Consider the following 16,464-nt stretch of genomic DNA (forward strand, 5'->3'; position numbering starts at 1 on the left):
ATTCAGCATGACCCTGTTGAATCCCTGAGAGAGCCATATTAAAGCTTCAGGGATAGTCAGGGGAATGCACTAACCCTCCTTGCATTAAAATAATGAGATGTGTGTATCAAGATGACTAAAAGCTAGTCAGTGTTCAGGAACTGGAAGTCATCAAACCAATCTCATTTCCTTCTGCAACATGTGAGGAGGCCATATTTAAATAAATATTATGGGTGTTATGGCTAAGGTTTAGTGAGTTTTATGGCGTTGTACTGCACCATATTTTTATGTATAAGCCAGGGAAACATGGTCTGCACCAAACTGCTATCAGGGGAGTTTATAGTAACCATTATACTGGAGGGGTAAGTTAAGAAAGGTACTGGGTGCAGCACTGCTATTTTGATTCCTGAATACATAAATAGGCATAAAGACTGTATTGCTAAATGTCAGAAAGCAGAGTGGTACTGCAAGTTACCCTGGATAGTGTCAAAGCTGCAGTTGTGGTATTTAACAGTTGGAGAAGTGGTATGGAAAAACCCAGTGCAAGTCATCAAGATAAATGTGACATCTTATATTCAGGCAAGAAAACCAAGTGCACTGGTATTGTCTGGGTGGTGACTGCCTGGGCAGCAGAACTGCAGAGGTGCAGCTGTATTACTGTGACCCACAGGCTGAAGGGATTTACATTTTCATACTGGTGTGAAAAGGCAAATACTTTAATGAGATGGGTAAACCAGAGTAATACTGGAAAAAATAAGTGGTTCTTTCTGTTTAATTGGTGTTGGCAAATCCTGACCTGGAAGGCTGTGTTGTTTTGGGCGCCACACTTCCAAGAAGATGTGTGCTACATTTTCCAGGAAGATGTAGGAGATTAACAAAAGAGATCACAAGTTTGGAAGAAAAGTCAGGAAATATTGAAACAGTTGAGAGGGTCTGCCAGGGAAAAAAGAGTTGAAATGATAAAATATAACAGTCTTCAGCTATCAGAGAAGTAGCTCTGAGGAAGGAAGTTGACCCTTGTTCTTTTTTCTTTTCCCTTGTCTTTTATTAATTTTATTCAGTCTCAGCAAAAAGTCAGAACAAGATTTTTAGTTGTAAGAAAAGTGAGGCACTGGGGTATCCAAGGAGGTTATGCAAGTTCCTGATCAAAGGACAGGCCCATGTTTGGGGATAAATTGCATCCATCTTGTCTTGGTGCAGGGATAAATTAGATGACCTCTCAAGATTCCGGCTCTCTTTACACTTTCTCCTATCTAGTAGTTTCATTAATTTTTGAGATTTCCAAGACATTGTTAACAGCATAGAGGCAAAGAAGTAGACAGAGGAGAATTTTATCTCTTGAATTATATTGAGTGAATAAACCCTGTCTTTAAACTGGATCATTTAAACATATATGTACATGAATAGTCTCTCTCTATGTATATACACATACACAAATATATAAAATATAATATACAAACTGTTTGGTCACATGTCTGATGAAGAGAGGCTGAGGGAGCTGATGTTGTTTAGCCTGGAGAAAAGGAGACTGAGAGGGGGGTTTGGTCTCATCTCCCAGGTAGCAAATGAAAGGACAAGAGGAAATGGCCTCAGGTTGTGCCAGGAAAGGTTTAGATAGGATATTAGGAAAAAATTCTTCACGGGCATTGGAATAGGCTATCCAGGGTAGGATTACTACCCCTGGAAGTGGTTAAATGTGCATGGATGTGCTGCTTGAGGACATGGTTTGGAGCTGGGTTAGCAGTTGGACTCAATAATCTTAGAGGTCTTTTTCTATCCTAATGGTTCTAGTCATGCTTATATATGCACATATATGTTTTTTATCTCTCTCCGTGTGTGCATTCCACTTCTTCTTGTTATGTTTCCCTATGTTGCCAGCTGCAATGTGTAATCCTAAATCAGGTATCTCCAAAATCCTGACTTCAGAAAAATTTACTCAGGAGCACTGAAGAAAACAAGTATATATATCAAGTGATATAAACCAGTACCCAGGAGTATGAAAATCCCTAGTAGGAAAGAGATCGAGGGTGAGCCGACTATCCAGATCTTGAGTTCCCACCAGAAAGACAGCTCCTGTCCCAGCTGCAATGGAAACTGGGGTTTTAGACACACATGGATGGTCCCATACCGCTAACAGTTTGTACCTCCCATTTCTGTGAAGTATTTCCCTTCAGTAAGGGGCTGATTATCTCCAGGTCTGCCTGCCCTCATCCCATGGTACCCTGACTCCATTGGAGCAGTGGTGTGAATAAAGGCCTTTAGAGTTAGGGCTATTTTTTCCTTCAGAAAAGGGAAAAATGGTGAAAGTCTATCTTGGTAGGAGTGTTATGGATTGAACTCAGCCAGGTTTTCTGCTTAAGCTGTAAAAATCACTTGAAATATTTTCCCTATGGGGCTATATATTCTTCTACAGTTCAACAAGGCACTTCAGGCAAGGTTTCTCTTTCATCTCAAAATGATGGAGTAGAGTACTATAAAATCTGTTTTAGAATTCATCTTTTGTCTTGTTTGTTGTTAACGAAGTTGTGGACTTTTATCTTCTAGTAACTGGCCTTGTGGTTAACATTTGGGTAGTTGGGAAAGGTCATAGGTACACACCAGTGTTAATCATCACATCATAAAAGAGGCAAGAGGAAGCACAATAATCAGATAGCTTGCTTTGTATGTCTGCAAACCACTGCTAAACTGAAAAATATTTTTTTTTCAGCTTGCTTTCTGGTCTACATCTTGTTTGTTTATTTTTAATACTTGCCATTACATTTCTTTTCATAGGTTTCAAAATTAAAATGAGTAGATGACAAAAGTTAATGTCATTTTTCAGACATAAACTGAGTGGTCTAGCTGTATTTGGGGAAAAACATTAAATAATGAGTTCAGGTTGACAGATGAAAACTGAAAGGAGAAACACTATGAGTGGCTTTTACTATGTGTAATTTCTACTTTATGCGTGATGCATAAAGGTATTGCCCACTGCAGAAACTTACTGTCATATGGGGATTGTGCCTGTTGGATTAATTGAGCCTTTTAATTGGTGTCAATCTGGATCAAAATGTGCTGTAACTCCACCATTTTCAGTTGAGTTGCACCTCAAATCCTGTGTTCAGTTCTGGACCCTCACTGCAAAAAAGACATTGAGGGGCTGGAGCGTGTCCAGGGAAGGGCAACAGAGCTGGGGAAGGGTCTGGAGCCCAATTCCTGTGAGGAGCAGCTGAGGGAGCTGGGAGTGTGTAGTCTGGAGAAAAGGGAGGCTCAGGGGGACCTTCTCTCTTGCTACAGCAACTTAAAAGAAGGTTGTAGTGAGTTGAGAGTCAGACTCTTTTTCCAAGTAACAAGCAGTAGGACAATAGGAAATGGCAGCAAGTTAAGCCACAGGAGGTTTAGACTAGAGAAAAGGAACAATTTCTTCTCTGAACGCATTGTCAAGCACTGGAACAGGTTGCCCAAGGAAGTAGTTGAGTTACAACCTTGGGAAGTATTTAAAAGATGTGTAGATGTGACACTCAGGGACGTGGTTGAGTGGTGGTCTCACAGTGACAGTGCTGGGCTAATCGGTGATCTCAAAGGTCTTTTCCAGCCTGAATGATTTTGTGCTTTATACAAGGAGGATATTGATAGTGCTGAATTGTGAAGCAAAGTTACTATATATTCCTGATGCTATTTAAAGTAGTAATGACACAAAAGTTGTCATGATGTGACATTGAGTGTGTGCCCCTTTATTTTAGTACAGAAGAAACCAAGAATAAAAGCCTATTTGAAGAATGGCGTTTGAGGTACTAGGCGGGTGTATGTTTTACAAGCCCTGCACACCAGAGATTTGGCAAAGGGCTGTATTCTATCACATGCTAATACAAGTCTAAATAGAAAATGTGTTACCTTATTCCTTTATTTAAAATGAAATGTACTGCAATTTTCTTATTGTAATAGTGATTCCTGCAAAGGTTTTCCTTGTTCAAATAGCTCATGCTCATGATTGGCACCTTAGAAATCTGAGAAGTTTGAGTGAGTGAGTTGACACAAAACAGTTTGCAAACATTAACCCCCCAACAGCTGTAGGCAAGCAGTGTGGGAGGATTGCTCTCTTCACCAGTGCAGGAACCATGGCATTGAAGCAGTTGTTTCTTTTCCACAGAAAGCATCTCCTTTATAACAGAATCTACCATCACCTCTGTGGCAGGGATGCCACTGACACACACACGCTGGTGGACACTTCTCTCTCAGGATAGGGTAGCCCCTGGACTAAAGCATTTTGAATTTCAATAGAAATAGCTTCCTGTTTCACCTTTGCCTTGTGCCCGTTTCTCTCCCAGCCTTGGGTCGGAAAACTCGGTAGAAACAGCTATTGATGTAACACAACATTTCTTCTGAGTGCTGTTTCCACCACAGTTTCTCAATGATTTTACTCCTAAGAAGCAAGTATTAAATTCCACCCCTCAAAACACTCTATGAGAGCATCAGCACACAGCTAAGATCTCCCTCTGTATGTCTCCTTTTTTTCTCCTTTTGGCATTTGGGCCAAAAGCCGCCAAGGGCTGGTATCTGTATACCCACTCAGGTCTTCTCACCTAATCTTCTGACTCTCCTTGCATAAAATGGCACTTTCACCTGTAAGAGCTTTTCTTTCATGTCCAATGGGAAAAATAAGACTGTTCTCTTCATCATACCAGACAGGTACAAGATAACCTATTTCTCAGGAACTTCTGTATTCCTCTCTTATTTTCCAGGAAGGAAAAATAAAAGCACTTACCTTCAAGGTTTTACTGTCTCTATTTCTGCCTAAAAATCCCTTATCTCAGAGTGAGCAAGCAGAACACTATAATCTGTATCTGATCTGTCTCCATTGTAGGAACACCAGTAACAGCTTACAAAAAACATTATTAATATTTTGTTAATTCATGGACATCACTTTTAGGAATTAGAATACAAGAAGAGGGGCTAGATTATATGTCAGATTGCCTTTACTGGATTTATTACCTCCTGTACATAAACTCGCCCTCCATGCTGTCGCATGCACCAAATTCTCTCTCCCCATTCCCCATTTCAAGATACTCTTGCTGAAGTTTCCTGGTGTTCCAAGGCACAAGGCATCCATTGGCCATTTCCTTTCTAGCTGTTTGTGCTCTCAAGGACTGTGGTAATGAACTTTCTGTCTTGTGCCCAGGTGTGCTGTGGTGAGTATCAAAAAAGGAGTTTGTGCCAGAGAAAAATGCAAGCCAGACTAAGGCTGTCCTGCAGTTACAGGTGTGTAGAAGGTGTTTGTTAGGGCCCCTGCCTCAGAGGAGTGTTTGATTCTGTGTGGAAACCAGCAGGCACCAAGAGTTGCTGGTGCAGAATACTAAATACTTTTACACTTAAAATTCAGGTGTAGGTTGGGTGTTCAGCAGCATGCATGCTCTGAATCAAGGGGAAAAAAATTCCCATTTTCCAGCATCCCTGAGGATTAGCTGTTATTACTAACTCATTAATTGTTATGGTCATATCTATCCTTTTTTTATAAGTAGAAGTTCATGGAGGATGTGTAGCTGAAGGAGATCCTTCCCAGCGGGAAACATCGATACCTTCAACCATTCAGTCTCTAAAAATCTCCCACTTTCTAGAGGGTTTTACTCCTTTTTAATGTTTGTCAGTTTGGTCGACTGTCAGCTGGCAGAGTATTTGGATGTATGTATCAAGAGACTAAGGAAAGGGGTGAGTGTGCTCTCCAGCAGCTATAGGGTGTTCAAATCCTTTGTGTTTTAACATGAAGGAATTTGCTGTGAATTCGTGGGCTCAGTTCCTCCTCTGTAGGACAGGAGTCAGTTCCTTGATTGCCTTGCTGTTTTGCTGAAGGTGGGACATTTTATTTTCCACACTTGTGATGCCATGGTGAATAGAAAGGCTTTTCTGTGATTAAAAAAACAAAACAAAACAACACAAAAACCTAAGGGCCTAGTTCACTGCAATATTGCCATTTAATTTGTTCTGTATTTTAAAGATATTTGAACCTTTTAAATATGCTCTGATGTCTCAAGCACGACATAAAAACTTTATACTCTGAATAGCCAAGTAATAATTCCTAATGCCCTTCAAGTAGGGTCTGGGACTTTGTAGGTGCTCTAGCTTTTATGTGCATGTGATTGAACAAAGAGTCTCCCAGCTCCCCCTTGTGTGGATGCTCAACTCTGCTACATCAGGCAGAAAACAACTGTGATTTGTGCTGCTTTTGATCAGACATTTCTACAATGCTTTGCTGCTGGAAAGCAGAATAATACTGTCACAAATTCTAAATTAACAAAATATGCCTAGAAGGGATTGGTAGTTCTTGTTCATCTGATTAATGTCAGGCTTGTAAAGTCTGTTCTCCAACAAAAACAGCAGCAAATGCTCAAGTGAGAGATGTTAAAAACAGAGACTCTCCATTTTAGTGGATCTTTGTGTTTTAGTTATATTCTCTTAGTGAAGCACCCAGGACGAAATCACAAAATCAACTAGCATCAAGGGAGTTGAATTAGCTTATATCTGTGTTCACTTTTAATTAGATTTGAAATGGCTATCCCACTGTAGTGCAGAAACCAAGTCAGTACCATCCCCTCAGGCCTTATTACTGACAACAACCCTAGCATAGATCTGCATATTCAGCAGTCAGGTGGATAGGTGCTCTGTGTTGGGAAATACGGGCAGGATTTGAAAAACACAGGATATCTTTTGTACAACTCAATTTTTGCTCTTAGGCTGGGAAACAGAGGGACTTTTCTTTTCAAAATGTTCATATTCTGGCAGGAGTTTTTTGATGCAGCTTTTGTTTAACAGGTATCATTTTATGATAATATTTTTCTGCTCAACAGTGGAATGAAGGCAGCACTGGTAGCAAGTACATTCTGTGCCACCTGATGTATTTCTACGGGTTTATTTTCCCCTTATGTACATTTCTATTCCTTCAAGATGTGCTCTGAGGCATTTCCAATTTCAGCATTCTGCTTGTCTCATCTAATTCAATTATAAGCTGTTCTGGGCAAGGACCATATCTGGGTTCTGCTTTCAAGTTTCAATATCCAACAGTTTTGCAAAGTAATCTTCAAAAAAAAGTATCATGATGAGGGAGGGAGCTTAACTTATCCACAGGGATTTGTCATGTGAGAAGAGCATGCCCTGACCTCCCAACTTTCAGCAATATTGTACCCACAGGCACTCCTACCTGTACCCCCACTGGAAATGCTCAGTGTGATAGCAGTTTTTGCTTAGGGTTTCCATTAGATGGGGAGAGATTTTTCTTCTCTTTATTTCTCATTTTCATTTTCCCATTTGCTTCTCTTTCAGGCGTGAACAGAAAAGTCACCTATTCCCTGTCAGACTCTGCTGATGGTTACTTCTCAGTTGACCGGTCATCAGGAATTATTATTTTGGAACATCCACTTGATAGAGAGCTTCAGTCCTCCTATAACATCACTGTAAAGGCCTCAGATCAAAGCATTGTGCTGACCTTGTCCTCGTTTGCCACCGTTACCATTACAGTGCTGGACATTAATGACAACCCTCCCGTGTTCGAAAGAAGAGATTATCTTGTTACAGTACCTGAAGACACCTCACCTGGCACCGAGGTCCTTTCTGTTTTTGCTACAAGCCAAGACATTGGTACAAATGCTGAGATTGCCTATCTCATCAGATCAGGGAATGAGAAAGGGAAGTTCAAGATTAACTCAAAAACAGGTTTGTAAAGTGGCTCTTACTTGCAGTGCTAAATTAAAGCATCAGAAAAACATGAATGCTTTGGGGAAGGCTCTTGGACCAAAAGACTTCCAAGGCCAGAGACTCACAGCTTATCATTGTGTAATTAACTACACAGTTAAAAAGCAATTTTAGGTTGGAGAGCGATGTCAATTACAGTCACACATGGCTGCCCCAGCTCAAGTGGAGAATACTTTTCTGCATTAGTAAGTCTGTCGAAGCCAATATAGATGTGACAACCTATTAGCCAAACTCTGCGAAACACTTCCGAACACTTGCAATGTTCACTTGCTTACCAGCTGGGTACAGCCCCAACTGTCTGCCCCTTAGAAAGCATCAACCAGTGCTACCAGGACCTGTTAGGACCAATTCAGTCCTAATACATGATTGCCATTTATGTAGCTATATGCAGCTTCCCTGACTTAGGTTGTTCTGATTTGTCTTTTTGACTTCAGCCGTGGCTTGGGTTGAGATTATACATCACAAATTTTAGCAGTCCACCACTGCTTCTCTATAGCAAATTTCAAGCAAAGGTATCATATTTGGTGTAAATGGCTCATTCTCTTTGAATTTCCTCAGCAGGATATATTATTTATCCTCACTGAGTTTTTATTCCATCATCTGTAAGCTGGTTCTTCTATGCTTCCTGTAGTGGATCCCCTTCCTCTCATAGCATCCAGTCTGAGCAGTACAAATCTGCCACCTGAGTCTGAGAGCAAAGCAGTCTTGATTTTAAAAGCTGAAGAGAGCACTTCTTTGGGTGCAACTGCAATAGCCAGTAACATAAAAAATCTCAAAATTATGCATTGTGTCATTTCTATAATTGTGTGCAAAAATTGCTCTCCATTCTGCAGAGGCTGCTGCCTCTCATGTGAAGGACTTAACGTAACTGTGTGTTGTCTGTCATCTTCATCATGTTGATTAGTGCTAGCAAAATTTAAACATAAATATGCCTAGGCAGCGATACTTAACTTCACATTTGACAATGAAGCCAAGGAAATAAATCAATAAAAACCCATAATGAAGCTTAATCACACAGGAAAAAAAACCCCAAAACTAAAACTATATATTATTCATTAATGTGTGACAGCTCCATTATTATCCGTTTAGAGGCATGAGCTCAGTTTCTAGACAGCAGAGTGGTGATGTAGCATGCCTGATCAGAGCTTGAAAAATAATGTCCTTCACACCATTTATCAGTGGGACCTAACTCTCTGCTAGCCACTTGGAAGCTTCTCTTCAAGGCTCCTGCTTTCAGCAAGTCATGCTGAAAGGTGGAATTTGTTTGGAGAGAGCCCAGACAAGATTAAGAGGAATAATCGGAGGTCTGTAAAATGTGACTTAACAGGAAAGACTGGAGGAATTAAAGGCTATTTTAGCTAGAAAAGAGAAGACATGCTGTTAGTTTTCATGCGTATAGAAATTACCTGTTGAAGAAGAGGGAAATAAACTGTAGTCCATGCCCAGTCGTAAGAAGTGAATGGGTTTAAATTACATTTGGATTACTTTGGTAAAATTATAGGAAGAAATTCCTAGCTGTAATGTATATTAAGGCCTGAAATACATTTCCTAAGAAGGTTAGGAAGCTGATATTGTTGAAGGTTTGTAAGAACACTAGAAATCAGATCATTTCTGTCCTAGAGGGAATCTGGTTGTATGCAGTGAATCAAGTTACAGAGAATCTTAATTTTGGTTGTGTGGTGAAGTTACACAAAATTTATAGACGTAGTTGAGTGGGGAAGTCTCTGTTTAATCACTTAAATGATAGACAGCTTTCTCAGAGGTATTCATATCCTATTCATTTGTATTTAATTCATGAGAAGTTAATTGTGTGGGAGTGAATTTCTGTTGACTTGTCAGGGCTTATTTCCAGAGTCGGCATCCAGTTCTCCCAAAGGCTCCGTGAATGAGATGGTAAATGGGTGAATATGGCCCCCACTTCTTCATCTATGATACTCACATAATGAATGCTATTTTCATGAGGAGCCATTCATTGCCTCATGCCTTGTAAAGGTCCTTTCTACAAAGGCAACCTAAGTGCAATTGGCATCATTCTTTAATCAAACGACAGCAGCAGAAACCTGAATAAACATTTTTATTGGATTGGGCAGTCTTACAGTTAGTGTTGTATGTGTGCCATGGTGATAAATAGCATGCTGTACTGTTTACTACAGTCAAATCCCTTGCTCTGTGGCATTATTTATTTTTTGCCGGCTGTTGACATTGCCTCCTTTGCTTCAAAGGAGTGATTTCCATTATTGAAGCTTTGGATTTTGAATCGTGCAAGGACTTCTACTTAGTAGTGGAAGCGAAGGACGGAGGAACGCCAGCCCTGAGCGCGGTTACGACGGTGAATGTGAACGTGACGGATGTCAACGACAACGCGCCCACGTTCAGCCAGGCTGTCTACAGCGCCGTCATCAGTGAGGACGCGGCCGTCGGCGACTCCGTGGTCATGGTGAGTGGGACCGTGGGTGGCTTTTAGGTGCTGTGAAGCCCTCTGCCCCTAAAAAACTGCTGCGCTGCTTAATTATGATAATTATTACGTCTTGAGGCCCCCAAACCATTTTCTAGACAATACTCTGCATCTGCTACTGCTCCCCAAGCTGCTGTCAGTTTCTCCCCAAAAGAAAGTGGCAGGACTGAGCCTTTCTTTTTAACCCTGTTGTGCTGTCAGAGAGTAATGGCATGTTTTAGGTGTTGCAGTTGAATCAGCTAGAATAAAACAGACAGGTTTTAACAGAAAGGCAGAATCCTACTTTTCAGTGAAATACAATCATGGAGTTACAGGCTTGGATGAGATCTTAAAAATCATCTAGTTCCAATCCCTATGCTGTGCACAGGGACACCTTTCACTGCACCAGGCTGCTCAGAGCTCCAAATGCATAGTATTTGTATAGTCTGGCATGCAGTGTGCCATCCCCAAACCTCACAATATTCTCATCTTGCAGCTTGTGGCTCCAGAGAGAGAGTGTTGTATGGAATATTAAGATTAAAATATTCTGTATGTTCTCAGACTAGAATTTTGAAAAGGCCCAAGTGAAGCCTCCTAACAAAAACCTATTGGATTGATGCTTTGGAAGTGTGCAGCTCAGGTATAACTAGTCTGATGGAATGTGAAGTTTACTTTTTGGTGTGTTGCGTAATTAATGTATCATACAGATCACTTTATATTTGTTTTTTCTAATTTTTTATTCTTCTCTCAAAAAAAGTTGATAGCAGAAGATCTGGACAGTCCTCCCAATGGTCAGATTCATTTTTCCATAGTGAATGGGGATCAAGACAATGAATTTTCAGTTGATCCTGTTTTGGGACTCGTGAAGGTTAAAAAGAAATTGGATAGAGAAAGGGTAAGACATGTGGGACTTCTTAACTTGCAATGACTTACAGATGTGCATCAATCTCCACTCTGCTGCTAGCTTGTGTTGAAGGAGTTTCTTTTATACTCTGCAGCAATCAGCCTGAGATGCTCCAACAGGTCTTTCTAACATTTTCCCACTTCTTTCCATGTCCCCACTCTATCTACATGCCAACTGCTCTGCTGCCACTTCCACCCTGCACCCTCACAGCAGCTGGGGTCACATCAGGGGAGAGGAGCAGCACTGGATTTGTCCTGTGGTGCCAGCAGGAGCTGCTGCTGTGTTAATGAGCTGCCTCCTCTCCCCTGTGCGTGCAAGCTCACACGTGCAGCCGTGTGTGCAACAGAGTGGTTACAAAACGCTCCAGATTGTGGCACCGAGCGCCGAGCTGAGACCTCAGCCATTAATTAGCGCTCTGCAAAACATGTCACTGGGGAGGGGATGTTATGAAGTGGCCAGGCTGTACCAAAAGTGAAAGAGTGCTTCATTAAATAGGTTCTGCTGCTTTGTTTGCTCACTCCATTATTCATTCAGGATTATTTATCACCATTATTTATCACCATAGCTAGCAATTAGCAGCTTTTGGGGGAAAAAACAAACAAATGCAGTTGCCTGTGCTACTAGCAGGGCAGGAGAGTGCTACATGGCTTCAGAAACCTTGCAGCACATAAGGAAATCTCTGCCTCCTGCCTCTGAACAATGCACCCACAAAACTGGGGAAGCAGATTGCTACCTTCAGAATATGGGCTCAGCTGGAGAAGCTCATTACTGGAAGTAAACCTGCTATTTAAAACAGTGGCAAAAACCTCTTTCAGTATTATCACAAAAGCAGGATTAAATTGTTCATGTTTGGTGGTAGAATGACTTTACCACAGACTGTCTAAAACAGGGGGGTGACAATGGCTGTGCGTGTTACAAGTTGACTGTAATAAAGGCACAGGCAGAGTTCCTTAATATGACTTTCTCTAGTTTCTGAAGTGCAGTCATGTGCAGCTGCATTCAGACACACACACTTACCCTCACCAGAGTGTGCATGTGTAATGCCAGCTGTGTTAGGTCTGCATTTTCCAAGGTTTCCCTCAGTTAAAATAAGCTGTGATATTGTCTTTTTCTTTGCTTCCTTGGCACATTTCATAGACACAGGTGTTTCTGACCCTTTCAGGAAAAATTATATATGATGCCCCATCTGCTGTAGATCCCCAAAGGTAGTGCTGACTCCCAGGATTCAGTGGTTTAAGGGGACTTATTTCCAGAGCTGTAATCACACGGAGACCATGACTTTTGCCATCTACCTTTCTGGGATACATTGAAATGAAAGCAAACACAGAAAAAAAAATTGGGAAAGATTCTACAAAACTCTCTGGTTTTAGCTAGCAGTGGAAGTTATGGTTAAAAAAGAGATTAATTATCTTACTCAAGTTTCTTGACTTTCCATAGTTCAGAATTCCTCTTCCCTCCTTGTGTCACTTTGGCCCCACCAAATCACAGTCTATCTCCTCCATACAATACCCCAAAAGTGTTCCCTTTTGCTTTGTATTGGTCCCACATCCCAGAAGAGCCCCCTTATTTTGTGTGCTCAGTCTGAGCTCCTTCCCACCACTAAAAAAGCTGTCATTTTCCAAATGTATTTGGATTTCCTTCCCTCCCACGCCCTTCCCAAAAAAGCCCCTTGAACATTATCTTGTTCCCCTCTGCAGGAGCATGCTTTTCCCCTTCCCAGCCCTGCACTGAGAAGGTGGAGCAGAGTGTTGTATCTGGCATGTTTCACCCTTCTCTTGCTCTGCTGTGGGAGATTCAGGGGCAGACATGTCAGCAGCTTTCCCTGCGGAGCAAGGAGCAATATACAGTAAGAAGCAGTTGTAAGACCTAAGGAAGCCAACATAAGGATGCGGTTCAGAAAATCCAACTGTCACCCATAAACTGTGCATAGACAGAGCTTTTGCAAGTTGTCACATATGCTCACACCTCACACACGGGCACATATGTATGTAGAGGGCCTGTGGATGATGCGCTGAACTGCCTGCACTGCGCTGTTTGTGTCTGTTGCAAAAAAGCAGACTCAAGCCCACTTTATCTTCTGCAGAGTGGTGGATAATATTCTGTTGCTACAGAGACTGTTGTCCCTCATACTCCCAAATGTTTTCCTGTGTGTTTAAGCCAACTGCCTGTGAACTTTTTCTTGGCTCTCCATCGCTGCTTTAGAAACAGTATGTGTCAAACTGACGCTGGCTCTAATAAGCAATTTATATAATATATTGGAAACCAACTGTAAGATAAATAGAATCAGGTCACTTATCCCAGTGGACACTTAGAAGAGATGAAAATGTAAGCTTACAGGACTAATGGCTGAGTTCAGATTTTATCTGTCATTTATTTTCTGTCTGCACCTTTGTTTCAGAAATGCTTTATCTGATACAGTTATTTTAATACAATGAAGCTGTTATGCTTATTGGTAGCCTTATGAAACAGAAGTTGGAGCACAATGTGGCAATAAACAGAATAATGTTATACTAAGGGCGGGAAAATAATGAGGCCAAACAGCTTTCCTTAGAATGTGGAAGGTGGTGCAATGAATGTGAAGAACCTGGGTTAAATTTTAGGACCTCTTTCACAGTGACTTAATGTTTTCATCTTTTTTCAGATATCTGGTTATTCATTAGTTGTCCAGGCAAGAGACAGTGGTACCCCTCCTTTGTCTTCATCTGTGACGGTCAATGTGGACATTTCTGATGTGAACGATAACAGCCCTGTGTTTACTCCAGCTAACTACACAGCTGTAATTCAAGTAAGTTCATCCTGCACATCAAAAACTTCTCTGACTTCTAAAATGAATGGGCATTTGGTTTCAGTTAAGTACCTTTTGATGATCTATCTGCAAAACATGTATCAAGTGATCTTATCTAAAGGAAAATATAAAAAAATCTTTCTTGAGTCTTTTGGTAAATTTCTGTTTGCTGAGGCTCCTTAACCACAGCATCTGTCACACATTTTAGCATTCATCCCTGCTGCACCAGGTACTCCAACTTCAAAATGTCTGCTCTGTGATAAGTTCACACTCCTTTATACCTCGCTCTGGGTGTGAGTCTTGACTTCTAGTCAGTCCTGTATCAGAGAGAGCCCAGCAAGCCCTGGAGGTGTGGCGGGTACCTTCATCTCTGCCGCTGATCCATGGGCCGTAAGCGGTCTCAACAAAACTGATCTTGTGAAATGCCAGCTTGGGCAAAGAGCATTCAGTTGAATATTCACAATAGAAAAATGTGGTATTTTATGGTTGCAACATGTATCGTTTTAATCCTTTTCTTTATACGCTGTGTATATGTGTAAAGGAAAATAAACCAGTGGGCACAAGCATTTTGCAGCTGGTAGTGACAGACAAAGACTCTTTTCACAATGGCCCCCCTTTTACCTTCACCATCCTCACTGGCAATGAAGAGGAGGAGTTTACACTGGACCCTCATGGTGTTTTGAGGTCTGCAGTCATCTTCAAGCACATGGTCTCAACTGAGTATGTGCTCTGCGTGCAGGTAAGGTTTGATTTTTACATCTACACTCTACACTGAAATAAAAAATTTCTTAGTGATAGGTAACCTGTACTTTGCCTGTATGGGTTGTTTTTAATGGGCTGTATTCTACAAGTAAATACCACACATTCCAGTTTGCAAATGCACAATGCAGAATATTTTCTTTGATGTTCTTAAACCTGGTTTCATATAAATATAAATAGGTAGCCAACCACCTTTCCAATTTCCTCGGCATGAAATGAATTTTCTGAGCAGCGACCGTTATGGTTTAAGATTTTCATCATTTTTTTCTGTAGCTAAGGAAGGAAAATAAGAAAAAATGCATTACATACATATAAATACACCCCAGAACAAGCAACTGCAAAGTATTGCTTTAGGAATGAAAATAATTTCTGCTTTTAAGTCATAAATATAATCATAAATTTTGGAAGCCTTCCAAGAATTCATGAAATCACATTTCCAAGGTCAACTTAGCTTTTAAAGAATGTCAAAATAAGACATGCAATAGAAGTCAAGCTCAAACTTAGCTTTAGAATAATCGTTGAGGAGTTTTGTAACCAGGGTAATTTTGATTGCCAAAACCTGTAAATCCAAAAGTAATTTGTCCACATTTCTCAGGTCTGCCAGAGAAGATGTATTAGGGTTCAGTAAATATGCAGGTCTAGAGAATGAACCTCTTCACTGAAATGAGTCAGGGTCCCATAAGCTGTGTCTGAAATTCTTGCTTCCTCCACTTGCTTTGCTGGGGTTGATCTCTCTAAGCACAGCCTGTCTGTTCCTTTACAAGCACTTTTAATGATGTTCACAGCAGTAGCATCCTTGGAGGCAATTGTTCGTTACAATTCACAAAATATAGGCTCTGATGCTAACTAACAGTTCAAATCAAAGTTTTACAAGTTTGCCATGTAATATCCTTGAAACCTATTTTTTAGCCTTGCAGGGAAATAAAAAATCATCACCTTTCTTTCTTTATTTCTTACCATGCCTTAATAGTAAAATATCCTGCTTTCAGGGTCATTTGCTAGCTGGAGTTCTAGTGTAGCCAAAACTGGGCATGAGAGTTAAATTTGAGCAGCATACTCCAGGTTTAGAGATCCATATATTTCATGTAAATGAAATATTAGACAGACCACCATATGTGAGGTGCACCAACATGCTCAGAAAACCATGCTGTTGGATTGTGGAGGCATGATTTCTCCCAGTATTATTTTCTTCAGGGATTACTGCAAATAACATACAAAAACATAGTTTCCTGTTGTGTTTAGACCATAGAAGTGTTTCTTTCCATCCATATGTGCCAGAGTGCTGTTTTCTCTTTTCCACTATCAGGTTTCTACACTGTATTTGATTTATTAGGAATTAATGTTGAAATAGAAAATGGAATGAGACCTAATCTCTTCTCTGTGTACATGGGTATTTGTCTGCACACATATAAAAAATGGTTCTAAATATTCCACAGATCTCTTTTAGGAGTGAGGATGAATGAATTTTAGAGTGTCTTAGCGTTATTAATCTGCTCGTAGTAGTGTCCATATTTTCCTTCAGCTTGTAAATTTTCCTCCCATGTCCAAACACGAAGATCTTTGAACATGTCCTACATCTTTGCCTAGTGGCAGTGTAGTCTCTGTTCTTCTCTGAAGCAAATAAATGTGTGGAGCAGTGTATCATACTAGGGACTGCAATAAAACATTTTTTTTTATTGTAGGAAAGGACCCTGATTCAATTTTGCACACCTTTCTGTCAAGATGGCCTTGGGATTTTTGTCATACTTGCTCTTTTGCTTTCTATAAAAATAGTGCAAATGATGCTATAATACCTGCTCTGGGTCATCCAGTCATCTTTCCAACTGCAATGCTGCTCTCATATTTTGTCATTAGTAACAGCACAAGCACCTATATCATATT

At 40.6% G+C, this 16,464-nt stretch overlaps 1 protein-coding gene across 2 annotated transcripts in view; it reads left to right on the forward strand.

The window, feature by feature from the left end:
- FAT3 (FAT atypical cadherin 3) overlaps positions 1-16,464 on the forward strand; it is a 331,475-nt gene that overhangs the window by 274,509 nt on the left and 40,502 nt on the right. For both annotated transcript variants that reach the window (XM_041417036.1, XM_041417035.1), the window contains 5 exons: positions 7,273-7,662; positions 9,924-10,138; positions 10,893-11,030; positions 13,681-13,824; positions 14,366-14,563. In XM_041417036.1, coding sequence (XP_041272970.1) covers positions 7,273-7,662; positions 9,924-10,138; positions 10,893-11,030; positions 13,681-13,824; positions 14,366-14,563 — 1,085 coding nt within the window. The remainder of the gene's footprint in view (positions 1-7,272; positions 7,663-9,923; positions 10,139-10,892; positions 11,031-13,680; positions 13,825-14,365; positions 14,564-16,464) is intronic.

Source organism: Onychostruthus taczanowskii, unplaced genomic scaffold, assembly GCF_017590055.1.
Source record: "Onychostruthus taczanowskii isolate IOZ18803 unplaced genomic scaffold, ASM1759005v1 scaffold54, whole genome shotgun sequence".
Lineage (NCBI taxonomy): Eukaryota > Metazoa > Chordata > Aves > Passeriformes > Passeridae > Onychostruthus > Onychostruthus taczanowskii.